This window comes from Equus przewalskii, chromosome 4 (genome assembly GCF_037783145.1).
Source record: "Equus przewalskii isolate Varuska chromosome 4, EquPr2, whole genome shotgun sequence".
In the NCBI taxonomy this organism is placed as follows: Eukaryota; Metazoa; Chordata; class Mammalia; order Perissodactyla; family Equidae; genus Equus; species Equus przewalskii.
The window spans coordinates 20,244,634-20,262,721 of NC_091834.1; the positions used below are offsets into that span (position 1 = coordinate 20,244,634).

An 18,088-nucleotide genomic window follows, 5' to 3' on the forward strand; every position below is an offset into this window, starting at 1 on the left:
TAAGCTTTTATTTTTTTTGTCTTCATCCTTTTTTAAAAAAAAATCTTTTTTTCTCCTTCATTGGATTGATCAGGTTTTCTTGTTTTTTTTCTTACGTGATTTGGAAGTTTTCTGATCTATGTACAATTTCTATTTTACTAACATTTGCACTTACATTTTAGACAGACATATTTAAGCACATACATACATACACACATACACACATATATATTAGTTTTGTTTTGATAGTAATTTAAATGGGACATACATATATATATTTAAGTATACACATTATATATTTAGTTAGATGTTTAATCAATACTGATTGAGTAAAAATTTATTTATTCTAAAGAAGTTATTTCATGTGAAGCAGTTGATGATCATTCATCAATATCCACAGTCATTTACCCCAAGTATTAAGCAGAACATAAGGACATGATATAGTAAGTTAAAATGCAATGTTAAATACACAGTACTTTGTGAGTTCCAAATTTCAATATCAATAATTTTATGGACATTTTAAAAAGAAAATTTATGTCAATAATGGCATTATTTCAAGCATTTCTATTTTTATATAGCTTTTTCTTTTTTGTTCTCTCAATGTATAGTAAGTACTTCTAAATTACTGTAGATAAATATCACAACTTTTCCTCTGACAATAATTCCTGTAGTATAATTCATGTCACATGATTTTAGATGACAGAATGAGCCTGGGTGGCAGCAAAATGCCTAACAATGAAGACTGAGAACTTTTAAAGATCAGTGTCCAGATTTGTGGAGACATTGGAGCAACATGATGAGAGGCTATTAGAACAGAGCCAGTCTGTTTCTACGAAGCTCACTAATTCCAGAAGCCAGATTCTCAATTTTAACTCTAAAGGTATAGAAATTAAATTATTGTCCAGTTCAAAAGCCTGCCTGTGCATATACAACACTTTAAGGAAAACTGCTTAATTACGAACCTGGGAGCTGATGATTCAAGGCTCTGGACCTGTCCTGTCCAATGTGGCCACTAGTCAAATGTGACTGTGGAGCACTTGAAATGTGGTCACTTAGACTGAGATGTGCTGTGAGTGTAAAATACACACAGCATTGCAAAGACTCAGTACGAAAAAAATGTAAAATATCTCACAAATAATTTCTGTATTGATTACATATTGGAATGATAATAATTGGGATATTCATTTCACCTGGCTCTTTATTTTTTTATTGTTGCTACTAGGAAATTTAAAATTACCTATGTGGTTCTCACTATATAGCTATTGAACAGCCCTGTTCTAGATGTCCTGAATCCACTCAAGAGAAGAAAGTCTAGTGAAATTGTGACTACAGAGAAAAACAATTTTCCATGAGCCACTGACACCGAGATAGTAGGAAGGGTAACAATTCTTGGTAGGGCTCCCGCTGTCATTCAGGGTAGCGCCTAAGTTCCTTTACTCTTGTTGGTGTGTTGCTCATCATTTTCTTAGAACTCTGATAATTCTGCCTTGACTACAGCAGTGACTGTTCCAGGCCTGCTTAGTTTAATTCCATCCCAAGGATTCAGCAGCAATTCTCTGAAAACACAGGAGACAGTCTCTTCTCTTTAGTGTGACAAATGGCTACTGAGGTGATTTTCCTGCCAAAACTGTAGTTGCCCTTACTTGGTTTAATTATTAGCATAGTTTCCAAATTCATCATATAGCCCACAAATGGGCCCAGTGGCTGGACTCTGGATGTGTTTTGTTTTTGCACTGTATTATTCCTATCTTCTAAATACAGCCTTCGTAGTTTGTACGAGTTTACACTAAACAAATCCCTGTGCTCTATAGATATATTATTCTAAAATCTTGACTTTCTTTCTCATTTCTTCTTTTTCTCTCTCTCTTTCTCCCTCTCTCCCTTCCCCTCCTCCCACTCCCACTTTTATTTGAAGAGTAACAGTCTGGTTTCCTGACAATGTTACCCTTTTAAAAAAGAAATGTGGTCCTACTGTTTGTTTTCTCCACTCTCCTAAAAGCTTAGTGGATAAACTGTGTGGTTTAAGTAGAGTTCTTGGAGATGTCCTCATCCAGTGGCCTTCCTGTCCCCTCTGACTTTTGCTGTCCTGTGGTGGGAGTTTGCCTCACCCTTCCCCTCTCACCCCACCATGCCTGCACCTCGAATCACTCATCACATGGCTGCTAGGGGGTCCACCACTCAGTCTCAGTGCCCCTGGGCCTTGCCCCCAAACCCAGATGCTTTCAATCCACATTAAGACTCAACTAGAATATATACCAAACTCCCTCAAACAAAACAAAAAACACCATAAAAAGCAGGTGTGTTATTTTTGTTTTTCCTCACTTCTGTTTGTTGAAATCATCTGGAATTTTAGTTTTGGATTATTTTTTTTTTTTTTTTTTTTTTGGTGAGGAAGATTGACCCTGAGCTAACATCTGTTGCCAATCTTCCTCTTTTTGCTGAGGAAGCTTGTTGCTGAGCTGACATCTGTGCCCATCCTCCCTGATTTTATGTGGGATGCGGCCACAGCATGGCTTGATGAGCAGTGTGTAGGGCTGCACCAGGGATCCAGCCTGCAAACCCCAGGCCACCGAAGTGGAGCACACGAACTTAACCACTATGCCACCAGGCTGGCCCCTGCATTATTTTTAACGTTATAATTTTATCTAGAAATTCTTTTTAACAGTTTCATTAAACTTTACAATTACATTTTCACAAATGGTTTAGATTTAGTCCTAAGATTTACTGGTTCCTTTGCTCAGGGCTGTTCGTTATATGCTCTATCTTTCCTTGTGTTAACTTCTCCCCGCTGCTGCATTTTTCATTTTGTCTAAGTCACCCTTGAGGAGTTTTTGCTGTTTTGTTCCTTTTCCTATGTAGAATGTATGAGTGATAATTTGGGGGTTTGTTGTGTCTAAATAGGGCTTTATCTTAGCCACACATTTAACAGCCTAGGTCTACAATTCTAATCTCAACATTATTTGCCCCAGAACTTTGTGAATACTGTCCTATTATTTTCTAGTAGTCCATGTTGACACTATGGTGACACTGATTGTTTGTCTTTTATAAATTGCCTGTTGAATTGATATTTCTCTCTCTCTCCCCAACATCATTATTTCTAGGTGAGTCTGTGAGGGTGTTTCCAGAAGAGATTAACATTTGATTCAGTAGACTAAGAAGATCCACCCTCACCAGTGTGGGTGGGCATCACCCAATCTGTTGAGGGCCTGAATAGAACAAGGGGGAGGAAGAGTGAATTGCCTTTCTGCTTAAGCTGAGACATTCATCTTCTCCTTCCCTCGATGTCAGTGCTCCTGGCTCTCCAGCTTTCAGACAGACTGAGACTTATACCATTGGTTTCCTGATTCTCAGGCAGTGAGATTCAGACTGTATTACAGCACTGGCTTTCCTAGTTCTCCAATTTGCAGAAAGCAGACATGGGACTTCTCGGCCTCCATAACTCCATGAATGAATTCCTATAACAAATCTCCTCACATATATGTATATATATCCTATTGATTCTGTTTCTCTGCAGAATCCTACCTAATACACCAAGATATTTCTCAGTATTTCTTCCCCATCCTCAATTCTTGCTTGACACTCAATGGACTTTTTTTAATATGAATTCTCACATATTTAGTTCAGAAGAATTATCACCTCTTATTAATGTTACTATTGTCTCCCCTCTCTGCTCTTATTTTTCTATAGAATTCCCATTAGATGGATATTAATTTCCTGGAATCTATCTTTCATACCACTGAACTCCTAATTTCCATCTCTTTATCTTTCAGCTTAAGATTCTGAAATAATTCCACAACTTATTCTTCCATATCACTAGCCTGGTTTCAGCCTCTTTCATTCTACAAGTCAGTCCTTCCACTAAATTTTTTATTTTGACAATTAGAATTCTTTCCTGTATCCCAAGTCTTTATTTCACAGCTATGCTGGACAGACTCTAAGTGGTGTCCATTACCCAATAGGATACAGCAAAGGTGTGGAGGGTCACTTGTGTGGCCACATTGCAGATGACTACAATGCCTGTCTTGCTAGTGGACTCTCTCCTTTGCTGGCTTTGAGGAAGCAAGCAACCATGTTGGGAAGGCCAACATGGCAAGGAATTGAGGGCAATAGACAGCAAGAAACCCAGGTCCTCAGTCCAGTCACCTGCAAGGAACTGCAAGCTGTCAACAACCCCACCAGCTTGGAAGTGGGTCCTTCCTCAGTCACGCCTCAGATGAGACTGCACTTCTGGCTAACACCTTCAGGGAAGCTTTGTGAGCCCCCAACACAGAGGACTCAGCCAAGCCTGACCCACAGAAACCATGAGATCATTAATGTGAATTGTTTTAAGCTACTTAGTTTGTTACTGTTACACAACAAATTAATATCTGCCTATTTTTATTTTGTGGCCACTATGTCTTCTGGAATCAGTTTTCAAGGCTCTACTCATTCTCCTGAACTAATGGCTCCATGTGATGTGAACTTCTCTCCTTCTCCAGGTGTCTCTCAAGCTGTTGGATTTTCTAAGATGTCTGATGAATCTTGTGTGGTTCTGAAATGAATGTGAAAGTCCCTCTGTATAAGGAACTTTCTAGTGTGTGTGATATGGGGGCAGGGAGGGGTTAGGAGCAAAAAGACAATAAGCATCAATAAAATATTCCAGTTAGTGATATACACCAATAAAAAATGGAAAAGAAGTCATATGATAGTGACAGGTGTACACACGCTGGGAGTTGGTGAGGCTACCTTATATACAGTGGTCAGGCAAGGCCCTTCTGAAGAAATTGTACATGAGGCAACAACCATGAAAGGAGGTAGGGAAGAGCCTTCCAAACTCAGGGAACACATAGTATAAAAGCCTTTCTCCCTGTTATTACTTCCCAATCGCTGCTGCAGCAAATCACAAACTTACTGCTTAGAACAATACAAATTTATCATCTCACAGTTTCTAGGTCAGAAGCCTGGTAGGCTTGGCTGGTTTCTCTCTCTAGGCCCCATGAGGCTGAAATCAAGGTGTCAGCTGGCCTGGGCTCTTAGTTGGAATCTCTGTCGGGAAGTCCACTTTCAGACTTATTCAGGTTGTTGGCAGAATTCAGTTCCATGCAGTTATAGGACTAGGGTGTCTGTTTCTTCACTGGCTGTTGGCTGGGACCACTGCCAGCTATTAGAGGCTTCTCAGTGGTCCTCGTACATGGACCCCCACATCTCAGAGCTGTAATGGCCTGTCAAATCCTTCTCACACTTGGATCTCTGACTTCTACTTCTGCCACACCTTTCTTCTGCTTTCCTCTTCTCTAATCAGAGAACATTCTCTGCTTTTAAGAACTCATGTAATTAGAGTGGACCTGCATAAATAATCCTGGATAACCTTTTTTTTTTTTTGAGGAAGATTAGCCCTGACCTAACTATAACCTCCCCATCTTAAGGCCCACAATTATCTTACATCTGCAAAGTCCCTTCCCAACAGTGCCTAGACTAGTGTTTAACTGAATAACCAGAGGACAGGAATCCTGGAGGAACATCTTTAGAATCCTGCTCACCACAACTCCTGTATGGGGAAAAGTTAGTTTCGTCTTAGAAAAGAACAAAGACCAGTGGGATAGAGCAAAGTAAGAAATAAGGGAGTAAAGGGAGATGATGTTTGGCCCTAAGAAGGAATTTGGATTTTATTTTCATTTCAATGGGAATCTATTGGAAGATCTTTACATGAACTAATTTATACTTTAAAATTGATCACCATGGTGAGTGGGGAAAGTTTCTTTAGCAAGTGTGTCTCTTACACCACTCAGCAGGGCCTTGCATGGAAACGATGCATCAACCATGGTGTAGTATGATCTCCTCTGTGACTGCAGTGCGTGCATGTGGTGCAAGTGCATGTGTATGTTAGTGAGAGGGAACAGAGATAGGACCTCCCTTTAGGGACTGTAGGAAGGGAGGGTGACCCCTTAAAAACTGCGGAAGTAGGTAACAAGTTACAAAGAGAGATGGAGTGTGTACGTTAGGAGCTTCCACTGCTTCTTCAAACACTTATGCTTTTGCCTAATGTGGCAACCTGAAGTTACCTAGCACACTGTCCCACTTCTCAGGCCACAGAGCAGACAAAACGCAAGGCCACTGTAAACCACTCCCTGATTTAGGGAACTCTACTTCCCAGCTGCTCCACGTGAACACACTGGGCCATGAGAGCTGCATGACTAGTCTCTGCAATCCTTGCAGCATCCAGTCCACTGACCGCAGCCAGCTTTGCTGCCTGAGCTAGGGTAGAACCCAAGCACTGAGGTCCAACCTCATTTGGCCTTCCCATTGCCTTTATTAGATTGCAGGTCTCAGCTCAGAGATTCCAACAACCCAATACAATTTGCCTTGTAACTTCCAGAAACGCCTAAAATGTCATATTTGAAAATGGTATTTTCCAAGATTGCAAAGGGTTTAGTCTTAGTTTTTATCTTTGCATTTCAATGATGATTTCGCACATGTGGGTGGGAAAGGTAATGTGTGGCTTAGTCCACTACCTTAAATGGAAAATTCCATACTATATCTTTTCTTATTAAGCTAATATTTTGTTCTGGGAGAAAAAAAAAAGCTGGTAAAGTTTACCCAGAAGCATTTTAAGGGCAAGCTGAGTGGCATATCTTGAACACAAACATAAAGAGCAACTCTGACACCAAAGGACGACACCACCAAGAGGATGGGTCCCTCTCTGGGACTGTGTGTTTTAGTCATGTGTGGGGACAAGAACTACTGCCTGGAGCTGCAGGACAAAGGGTGGAGGTGAGACAGGGAGGGACAAGGTTCTGCTCTGTACTCCACCTACAGAACACATCTTGACTCTGCACACGTCCTTCTGGTATCAGAATGTTGCCCTGGCCATAACCAAGGAACCTGAGACTAGTCTATGTTTAACCTGAGTCATCTCTAACTTGCTGAGGAGAAATGCATTATGAAAGCTCAGCCACTGTAAAGCACTCGGGCCAAATGTGTCCTTAACTACAGCCTGCTGCCTAGTACTCCACCTTAAGTGGACTTCCTAATTTTTCACTTTTCCCCCTTTTTAAAATGATTCATATATTCAGTGGCACATTACGTTGACTTAACTTCTTACCAAAGCTCTTTCTTCTTGTTTTCCCTTTTAGTTTCCATAACAAGCCAAATTTGTAACATTTAAACAGGTAACCCTTAAATAAGTACATTTTTTTTGTACTTACCATAGTGCCCAACATCTGGTACCTTGCAAGCATTTGTCAAGTTAGTAAATTAATATTTGGTAATTGATAACAGAATAGCACACCTGGGTATGTCATTAAGGATTATCTAATACAACATCCTCATCTTATAGCTAGGAAAACAGAGATCTTAGGGGTTATGTACAAAATGTCCAAGATCACTCACTGGCACTTTTCTAATGCCCATTTCAAAGCTGTCTTCATTATAAACTCTGTGTTGGTTAAAGTCTTATTTAAGGACAAGAGTTAAAAGTGGTGACTATATCTCATCCATTCTCATTAGACTCCCTCGATTCCCCAGGCCGTTGGGGCAGACTTTAAATAGCTGCGCCAATTGGCTCACTCACTACCAACTCCAGATTTCAGGTCAAGCACCAGGAATCTGAGAAGGAAGTTAAAGTATGTATCCTTATCTGACCTGCCCTTTTGCCATGGACCTCTTAGATAGAATCCTCTCTTTTAATTAGATCTCTGGAGGTGGGCTGCAAAGTGTCTTTTAAGAACACTGAGGAATAACTATGGAGACCAATAAATAACACTTAAGGATGAGTAAGTGAAAACTACCAATCTGGGACCTATGAAAAAATCCTATAGTCTAGAAGAGAAACAAAGATATTTCTTTCTTTTGAATTAGATTTACTCTATCAAACTAAAGATAAATTTAGATGGCGTCTTACCTATAATGAAATACAAATATCACAAATATTAAGCAGAATGAGCTAGAATAAACCACGTGAAATAGTTGAAAAGAAAATGGCCCTTCAAAGCAATGAAGGCAGAATCAAGGCAGATGGACAGAAGAGGATGTACAATTATTGAGCAATCGTGAACGAGGCTTTTAAACATGTATTTTAGTATTTAATCCTGTCTAACAAGACAGGTTTAGACTATTCTCATCTTAGCATTGAGACTGAACAATTAAGTGGCCTACAGTTACAACTAGCAAACGACAGAGTCAGAATCCAACAGGTCCATTCGGTTCCAAGCCTATAACCGTTACACTATGATTGCACCTTTTCAACTTGTCAGTGTGGAAGCAGATTTGATAAATATTTTAGAATTGAGAAAATGAATTAGAATTTGAAAAGAATGGATGAGAAGACCAAAGACTGGAATAGGTTTTCCCAAACATACATCAAAAGAACCATAAATTATATGTGTAATACAAACATTTAAAAAGGACTGATATTAAAAATTCAGATACATTACTGTATTCCTACCAAAATTTTTAACCACTTATATACAAACACGCTACATGTGTTGGTGAAATGTGTGTGTGTATATTTCCACAAAGGAAATTATCTTTCAAAGACGTTAAAAACCAGGTTAATGTTCACTTCTCTGAAACAATGGCTAAGGACAGTGCAGCAGCAACACAACACTCAGGAGGAAAGGATTTGGCCCAAGATTATCATATCCAATCAAGAGAGGATTCACAATGTGAAGACACAAAGAAATCTGAAGTCTCAGTTTCTGGATATGTCCTACCTAACTGCCTCAGAAACATATTCCAAATCATAAAGGGCTGAGAAAATGCCTCTCTATCGTATAACATAGAAACAACTGTCAAGTGACTCCCTGGCTCACATTTTCTTTCCAGCTTTAAAATATTCTACTCGATTATTCCTTTCAGGTTTAGATTCTCACTTGAATAGAGCAGACCCTAATTCAAGAGGGGCCATTTCACATTCTAACAGGGCCATGGGCTCTGCCTAATCAAAGATGAGCTAAGCCAACAAGACTTTTTCCTCTTAGACATAATCTAAACTAAGATCTACAGCGGGAAGTGGCCTCATAGTTGGTGATCAATGGAGTGAAAAGTCAGGACTGGCAGAAGTTGCTGCTGAGAAAAAACAGACAATAAACATTAAGTTATAGAGCTAAACAGAACACTAACACCTACAGGACAATTGCTGATAAATCTAAATAGCTACACTAATTGTAAGATCCAAGGGGATGAGATGATGTCTGGGGAATTCTTTGATATCAATACCAAAGAATCCAAGGATATAGTGTTGTTTATGTAGAAATGAAAAGAGACAAAGACAGTAATCAGTATCATGAAATGCTTTAAGATTTTAAAAGATACAACTAAAAACTAAAGAAACTAAATACCTAAATTCTAATGAGAAACAATTACATACTTCAAAAGGAAAAATTAAAATTTGCAAAAATAAAGCTTTTAAAAGCATAAAAATAGAAGGTAGACAAGAATAAAAATTAAAGTATATGAACTATCTAAATTATTAAACCTAGTAAAAGTTTCAAACTTCGTTTTTCACTTATTGCATTGTTCTCAAAACATTAGAACTTGAATGTAACCTACAGGAGACCAAGGATTTTTGCCTGTGTTGTTCATTGCTCTACGTTCAGCACCTGGAACAATATCTGGCATTTAATAAATATTTTTGAATGAATGAATGCAAAAAGAATGCTAACAAACACTGCCTAAGGCCCAATGTTGGCATGGCACATTGGTAAACAGGCGCTTGGATTCAGCAGAGATGGGAATTCTACACAGGCACTGTTTCTCCAGAGGACAATTTACAACACATGCCAAAGCCTTAAAAATGTGCCTGGTCTTTAATCCAAGAATTTTACTCAAGAAATGTGTGTATATATATTTATTTATTTTTCCTTTTTCTCCCCAAAGCCCCTCGGTACATAGTTGTGTATTTTTAGTTGTGGGTCCTTCTAGTTGTGGCATGTGGGATGCTGCCTCAGCACGGCCTGATGAGCGGTACCATGTCGATGCCCAGGATCCGAACCAATGAAACCCTGGGCCGCCAAAGCAGAGCACACGAACTTAACCACTCAGACACAGGGCCGGCCTGATATATATATATATATATATATATTTTAAAAGATCACTATGGCATTCAACATATTTGTTTACAATAAACAAAAGACAACCAACCAAATGTCTTGCCCTAAATGCCACCTAACAGAGGAATGACTAAATTACAGCCCATCCATCCAATGGAACCCTAGGCAGTCATACAAGGGAAGATGTTGAAGAACTATGCTAACATGGAAAATAATGATGATACACCTTAAAGAAAAAAGCAGGCCACAAAAGGGATGCATAATACAATCCCATTCCTGTAAAAAGCTTCTGGAAGAATCGATACTCAACTGCTGTGTTCCCAAAAGTGGAAGGATAACAGTGATTTTTATTTTATTCTTTTTGTTCTTCCCTATTTTCTACTGTTTCTACAATGAACATGTATTACTCATAAAACAACATGGTCCATTACCAAAATTTTAAAACATTTATTTTGAAAGGGAGCAATACTATAGGCTGTGAAGTAGAGTCAAATAAACCATTAATTTTAAACATCACATACCCCCTGGAAAAATACAATATTCTTCACTTTTCAGTTCTGTGGATACGTCTCTGATATTGGATTACACCTTGCTATTTCTGAACATATTTTTATTCAAGTTAATCCTGGTAAGCAAAAAAACCCTTAAGAGGTCACAAACCAGAAGAAAGTGAAAACTAGCACTTTCACTCTAGCTTTGGGTGAGATCTTAAGTCTATTTAAACAACAGTAAGCAATATTCTGTCTCAAATGCAAACCATTATACTAGCAAACACTGAGAATCAAGTGGTCTTCAGAAGACTCTTTCTTCACTAAAAGATGAATATAAATCAGATACATCATCATATACAAATGAGAGTTAAAAAAGTTTCAATTTGAGCTCACTATTCATCATGTTATCCATCTTCAAAAGAAAGACCTCTTAGTAACGTCACAAAAAGTTCGTTCTTGTTTCGTATGAATCCACTTACGCATCAGGCAATAAGTGGAAAAAAAAATAAAGCTTATAATAACATAGGCTAGGTCAACTGTCAAACAAGCTATTGTTATTCTATCTAAGGTCCAGAATTCAGAATATACACTAAAACCACAATTAATAAATTCCCAGTTTTCTATGCTAAAAAATGGAAAAGATTGTACTACCAAGATGCCATCTTTTAAGTGTCCCATTTACTTTCCACAACCAAAAGTTTTGTTCCAGTTTTCATAAAGCTCTAAATCTTCTGGAGACACACTAGGTCGCACAGTTCTCAAAGCATTTTCAAAATCAACATAAGCTATTGGTCGAACTTGATCTGGTGTAATTGTGGCAATGTCGGCAGTTTGTAAACTGCGAATAGGACCAAGAGAAGCTTCTCTGCAAAGCTGTGTCATGTCTGCTCCAGAGAACCCATCAGACTGCTGTACAACCAGTTCAATTTCCTCTTCACTGAGGCAACACTGCTCCTTGGACATCAGATTAACTACTATCTGTTTCCTGGCTGAAGCTTCTGGGAGGGGGATATAAAGCCTTTTTACCAACCTTCTCCGGGCAGCCTCATCAATTTCTTGTGGCCGATTAGTTGCTCCCACCACTAGAATACGATCTTCAGAAGACGTGGTTGCTCCATCTAACTGAACTAGAAATTCGGTTTTTATCCTCCTGGAAGATTCATGCTCACCATCTCCCCGTTGAGATAACAGAGAATCAATTTCATCAATAAATATCACAGCTGGTTGCTGACACCTTGCAACAGCAAACAACGCACGGACCATTTTCTCCCCCTCACCTACCCATTTAGAAGTCAAGGAGGAAGCAGAGATACTAAAGAATGTTGCCCCAGACTGACTAGCAATGCACTTGCCAATTAGCGTTTTACCAGTTCCAGGAGGACCAAAGAGCAGAATTCCTTTAGGGGGTCCTCGTAAACCAGTAAAGATGTCTGGCCTCATCATGGGCCACACAACTATCTCCTTTATTGTGGCTTTGGCAAATTCTACTCCTGCAATATCCTCCCAATTTACTGGAGGTCCATGATCCATAATCTCATTCATAATGAGTTCAATCATCTTTGGCTCCAAGTTCTTCAGACGTGCATCAACCACATGTGCTGGTTCTGTAGGTCCTGCACCATAAGGCTTATACTGCATTCCCCCATTCAGATCTCCCCCATCTTGCTTAGGTACAGGAGGAACAAACTTTCCAAAGATTCCTCGGGATCGACTAGCTCCAAGAGACTTTTTTATACCACCATATGAAGACCCTGATGCACGCTGGGGTTGGTGGTGCTTTTTTTGCTGATCTACCCATAATTGTTCTTTTGCAGTTTTAAAAGTAGGCAGGCTGCTTTCCTCCCTTTGGCCAGTATCTTCTGTTTTAGTAGGAGCCTTACTCAGTATTGGGGTGGAAAGTGCATCAATGATGCCAGAACCATAAAAAGCTTTCCGTTCCTGTAGATTTTCACAGCCAGAAGGAAAACAAGACTGATTAGATGAGAACATATTTAGTCCTATGTTGGCTTTTGGAGAGTTGTTATTTTCCTTCTTGACATTGCCAAACAATGGTGTGGCATGGAATTTTGCAGTGCCTGATTCACCAAAAGGTGTTGAGAATATAGAACACATCTTAGTGGCATTAGTCACCATAGGTGGCTGGGCATTCTGAGGGCACTTCAAAGAAGGACTGCTCTCTGGGATGTCTTGAGTCCTATCTATACCAAGAGCTGACTTAGTTAATGGGTCACTCTCCCCAGAACCACCACAAATGCTAAATTTAGGAAGATCAAAGACAGCGGCTTCTTTATGGATTACTACTGATGCATCAGCAGGTGCCAAAAGAGAGTCTTTGAATTTTTTGCCAGCTTGCATCATCTCCTGTACATTACTCATTTTGAAAACATTACTTATTGATAATCCAGACTGCCACTTGTCACTATCAGTTTGCTGAGATCTTACCAAAGTTAAAATGTTTTCCGCATAGTTATTCAAACCAGATTCAACATTGTCAGAATCAATAATTGCAGAATATTTCTCTGCATATTTTTTGAACAGTTTGGTAGCACAGACCTGGGAGATCTCGGAGTTTGCCCATGCATACTGAATGCGTAGTATCTGTGCTCGGTATGCATCCGCCTTCTGTCCTGATGTACATATATCAGACATAAGTGCAAAGTAATTCTTCTGCCATTCACTCAGGTGCACAGACCTAGAGTTGGAGACCTGCATTTTAGAGGTCCTATAACAAATGACAAAAATGAAAAAGAATCAGTATCAAGAAGAAAACAAAGATATAATAAGTTAAATATACTTTTTAAATCTCTTATCTAAAGGAAGGTATATTGGACTTTTCATTTATAAAGACAGATCATTTATAAGGGAAATATGTAGTTAATCAGAGATTCCAAGCATTCAAGATATAAAGATTAAAGGCTGACTTAATAATGTTTTGTTATGAGTTAAACTATTTTAGTTATATAGTAATTTTCCCTGCCAATAAGGAGAATATTCATAAGATTTAGATGGGAAGGATTTAAAATTAATCAGCAAAAGAAAGGCAATATAGAAGAACAATGGAACTACAGAGAAACAAAATGAAACAAACCAACCCAGGAGTGTAAGTCTGGTCTCTAAGAAAACATAAATGAAGGATCTTTTAAGCAAGCCTCTTACTATTGCTGAGCCTTCTGTTTTATCTGTAAAGTGAAAGAAATCCTTGTGAGAATCAAGTCAAACGAGTATGAAAATACTCTGAAAACTACTATTATCATCCCTATTGCACAAATGTAGAGATTCAGGATGAGAGAGTTAGGAAACTTACTAGAGATCACACAGCCAGTCAGCAAGGGTGTCAGAATTCGCACACAAGCAGTTTCACTCCAAGTGCAGTGCGCTTCACCATGTATAAAATGCTCCTTGATGCTACTACCAAAGGTCATTGCTGCATGGATCATAAACATGAACCACTATGATACACTAAATGTTTTTAAGGACTTATTCATGAATGAGAACTTAAAACAGGATGCCCCAGAATCTTTCCCAATTTCCCAATTTCACATGAAGTATTAAAATGTGAACTGTTATGACAAGTGAAATATGAGAAGAAGCTAAACAATCTGCTAGTAAAGTATTGTTAGATTTCTTCTCTCAGGTTATTTTTATAAGGCTCCTTACATTAAGTAATATTATTGAAACAGAATTGCAGATGAATGTACCATGTTGCAGAATTTCCCTGCCAATCCACAATAAAAAGTTATAAGGAAACTTTTAAGTTTCCAAGGAGTATTGCAATAAAGCAAAAACCAAGAACTCACATATTTGAAAATTCACCTTCCAAATCACCTGTAAATATAGCTTAATATTCAGTAGGTTCCTGTAGTGCAAGAGCCATGTTTAATACAGCTTTGTATTTCCCAAAATGCCCTACAAGGAATCTATCACACTCTAGGGAGGTGTTCATAAATCTTTGCTGAAAAAAAGTAAAGAAACTTAAGAGGCAGGGAGATTGTAGTTTGCTTAAAGCTATAAAGATAAATAAACTAGAGTCAAAACTAGAACTTGTATTTCCTGACAAGCACTTCATCCCTCTTTCCACTATACTATTCTAACCTACTTTAATCTCTTTTATGCACTACTGGAAATGAGAAACTGTAAGAGAGGTGACTTAGAAAACATTTATCACAAACTTTCTTTGTGTATGAGCATCCTTCCTCTCCATGGCTTCATCCCACTTGGTCATCTGCAGTCCTGGGTACTCTTACAACAGCTCTGAGTTCTAGTCACTGTTTGCAGAACACCTTCCTTTCTCTTTTCCACCTTCACCATTTTCTTCAATATTCACCTCCCAAGTCTTACTTCTTCCTTTGAACTCAATCATTTATCCAACAAATACAGATATGGATAACCAAACAACCGTTTAGCCAGCACTGGTCAATAACACAGCCATTGTCCCGGTTACCATTTCCAAGTCACTCTAACCTTTATGGCCTTTCCTAGATCTAAAAATTATGGCTAATTAGCACTGATACATGAATGGCATTTCAATCTTCTTTGAAAGTTTACTGCTTATTGTGCAGTGTGATATCTGTCTTTTTAGCTAGATAGTTGGCCTCTGCAAGTAGCAACTCTTTTCTATTACATTTATATCCTCCCAGTATCTAGAATAGGGCAATCCACTGGAATAAAAGCTATTAAAATACTGACGGAACTCCTAGCAGGTGCCAGACACTGTGCCGGCCCTTTATTTAAGTTTCTAATTCCCAGAGACAGCACAGGATTCGGATTCTGGCTCCACTGCCTGCCAGCCGCGACCCTGAGTAAATTCCTTAAGTTCTCTACGTACAGTAACATTACTTAGTTGACAGGAGCTCTTAATTCTGCAGGGCACTCAAAACAGTTCTCAGCACTCAGAAAATACTCGACGGTGTTACTCCTTATCATTCCTCACCACCACCCCTCCACGAGGGACAGTATCCGCCTCCTTTCTGATCACAGAGGTCGACGCCTGCCTCGGGTCCCCCGGCTGGGCTGTCAGCGGCGGATGGGGAAGAACTAGCCCGCGCAGACCCATGACTACCACCGACGAGAGGGAAGGCTGAGTGTGTACGACAAAGACTCCGGCCCTGGGAACGACCTGCGACAGGATGCAGCCGGCCAGACCGACCGCCTACAGCCCAAAGTGCCGGGACAGCCTCCCCCGCCCGCGTCCCCACACTGGGACCGCGCTGCCCCCTCAACCGCCTTTCTCGGAGCCTCCAAGGCCCCCTCCTCTAAAAGTAAGTCACCTAAGACGGACCGGCGCTGAGGGCACGCCCACCGCGAGAAACGACTCCAGGACTCCGGCTTTTCCCCAGCCGGCCCAGGAAGACCCTCAACTCACTGGTGATTTGGGTTGGCGCCGGGAACCAGCCTGGTCCCTCTGCGCTCCGGGTTCACGGCTCCCAGCTCCTAGCCGGCCCGACTCCAGCCCGGGCGCGGCCCCGCCCCACCTCGTCTCGTCTCACCTCACCTCTCCGCCTCGCCGCCGACGGGAAGCCTCCGAAAAGCGCGGGGATCGCTGTGCGCTTGCGTACTGCTGACGTGCTCGGGCCCGCGACGAGCGTGCGTGCGTGCGTGAGACGCGACGAGTAGGCGCGCGCGTCTCGAGGGCGGGTCTCCCGGGCCGGCCGCTGCTCCGGCCCCTGCAGTTTAAGGAAGGCTGAGAACAGGTATTCTGCGACCAGAGACGTGCTAGCTGTCTGGCCACGACAGGCTTACTGACGTCCTGAACTATCTTCGTTTTCCTGCGCCTGTGCTTCATTTTAAAAGTCCTCCGAAATACGGACGCGGCGCGCTTAGAGCTGACCTACGTTCAGAGGATTCGCGTGGACCGCGCCTCCCTGGACTCACGGCGGGGGAGGGCGGGTCCTCTTGAAGACGGGCGTGGGGAGGGGTGAGCGCGTCTCCTGCAGGGGTAAGGGGAGCCTGCGGCGTCAGAGCCCAGCCCAGCCCAGTCCCCGCGGTTCCCGGCCGTACCCCGTCTCCTGGCCATACCTGGGCGGCGAGTCCGCCAGTCTGTTCGCCAGAGAGCGCGTTAGTAGGTGGGTGCTGGGGAAAGGGTACTCACTGGCGGAGAGGCTTGAATAGAGTGCCCTGCAAGATCCGCGTGCATTTTTGAGACCTAAGGGAATTGGAATACCTGCTTTGCATGAATCTGGCAGCTCAGATCTACTCCTCAGCTAGCACTTCCCTTTTCCCGCCCTGCACTCTCTAGGGACACGTTCCTGGAAGACTGAAAAGCACTCTATTATTACCTGGGACTTTGTTCTGGAGCAAGGCTTCAGAGAACAGAACCATGTTTAGATTAGTGAATTGCATTTTCAGACCAAGTGACAGAATAGCCACTCACAGCTATTCTGTGGGTAAGCTATTCTATGGGGTAATTGCTGTCATGTCACATAAGTCTGGAAGTTGGCAGTTCCAGGTCTGATGACACTACCTAAGGATGTCATAAAGGACCATTTCTCCTGCCATCTACTTCCCATGGAGTTTCCTCCCCAGGCTTGTCACCTCTTTCTCGGAAAGGGCCCCCACGATCCAAGGAACGTTGCCTCACACAACCATATTTAAAGCAAGAAGGGGCCAAATGGGGGAAGGACCTTTCCCTTTGTGTGTTCTCTCTTGGAAAAAGGAAGAAGACATTTCCCAGAAAGCCCCAGTAGCCTCCCTCTGGGTCCTATAGTTACCCCTTCTGAGAAAGGGAATATCTCGTGCAGGAGATGGGGAAAATAGCTGTGCAGTAGCAACTACCAGCACATGACGTTTAAAAAAAAAATCCAAAGAAATGTGAGGCAAAAAATTTTTGAAGACCTTTAAGAGAGTTTTAAATGGACACCAAATAAAAGAGATTGGACAATGCATGTTAAAAAATAGACAGGGGTTACAATGAAAACAACAGCTCCCAATTCATTTCTTGGCTTAGACAGTAATAAAAGACTTTTATTGTAATTGCTCATAAGTTGTTAATTTTCTAATTATTATAATTACCCAAAATATATAGAATAAAAATAAATGAAAATGAAAACTAGTATCTCAAGGTCAACTCAGTTGTGTGTTTACTAGCCATTTTTCTACTTGTATATTTAGAAATCACCATATAAATACTATTTGAGTAATTAGCAATTTTTGGTGATTTTCATCATCAAAATTTTAATGATAGCATTTTGGAGACTTCATATGAACCTCTGTCTTAGCCTCCTAAGAGTATTGCTCAAATACTGAATTACATTTATAGTTACCAGGGTTAGCTTTTTTCTAAGTGACACTAGCATTGCTACTTCACTTTTGTGCATCTGATACAAAAGCATTCCCCAATCCAGCAATTTTCTCTTCCTGCAGAGCTGGCAAAAGTGTGACCCCCTTCTGTACCCTCTCTGAATCTCAACCTCATCCTCATCTATAAAACGAGAATATCTCTAACTCAGGGTGCTGTTACAAGGATTACAATCAATACGAGATATAATACTGTAGGGGATCAGAATTGGCCACCCCAAAATGTGTCCCTTTAGCATGAGGATTATTGTGGGCTGGTTACTTTTAAAAACTGCAGAGATGGGAGAAGCTCTGAAA

The 18,088-nt window shown here is 40.7% G+C and overlaps 1 protein-coding gene and 1 long non-coding RNA gene across 15 annotated transcripts in view; one reads left to right on the forward strand and one right to left on the reverse strand.

Moving 5' to 3' along the window:
- Window positions 1-10,434: 10,434 nt before the first annotated feature.
- On the reverse strand, window positions 10,435-17,525 carry FIGNL1 (fidgetin like 1). 12 transcript variants are annotated; one of them, XM_008531892.2, is made up of 3 exons: window positions 15,990-16,091; window positions 13,655-13,677; window positions 10,435-13,220 (listed from the first exon to the last, which is right to left on the reverse strand). In XM_008531892.2, the coding sequence occupies exon 3, from the start codon at window positions 13,208-13,210 to the stop codon at window positions 11,177-11,179; it is 2,034 nt and encodes a 677-aa protein (XP_008530114.1). In that variant the 5' UTR covers window positions 13,211-13,220; window positions 13,655-13,677; window positions 15,990-16,091; the 3' UTR covers window positions 10,435-11,176. The 12 variants fall into 12 exon arrangements, with proteins under 12 accessions (XP_008530114.1, XP_070471701.1, XP_008530116.1 ...); XM_070615600.1 differs by having other exon boundaries at window positions 13,591-13,677; window positions 15,985-16,066; XM_008531894.2 differs by having other exon boundaries at window positions 13,591-13,677; window positions 15,990-16,044.
- LOC139082776 (uncharacterized) overlaps window positions 16,100-18,088 on the forward strand; it is a 28,224-nt gene continuing 26,235 nt past the window's right edge. For all 3 annotated transcript variants that reach the window (XR_011539002.1, XR_011539001.1, XR_011539000.1), the window contains exon 1: window positions 16,100-16,188. This is a non-coding gene — a long non-coding RNA (uncharacterized lncRNA). The remainder of the gene's footprint in view (window positions 16,189-18,088) is intronic.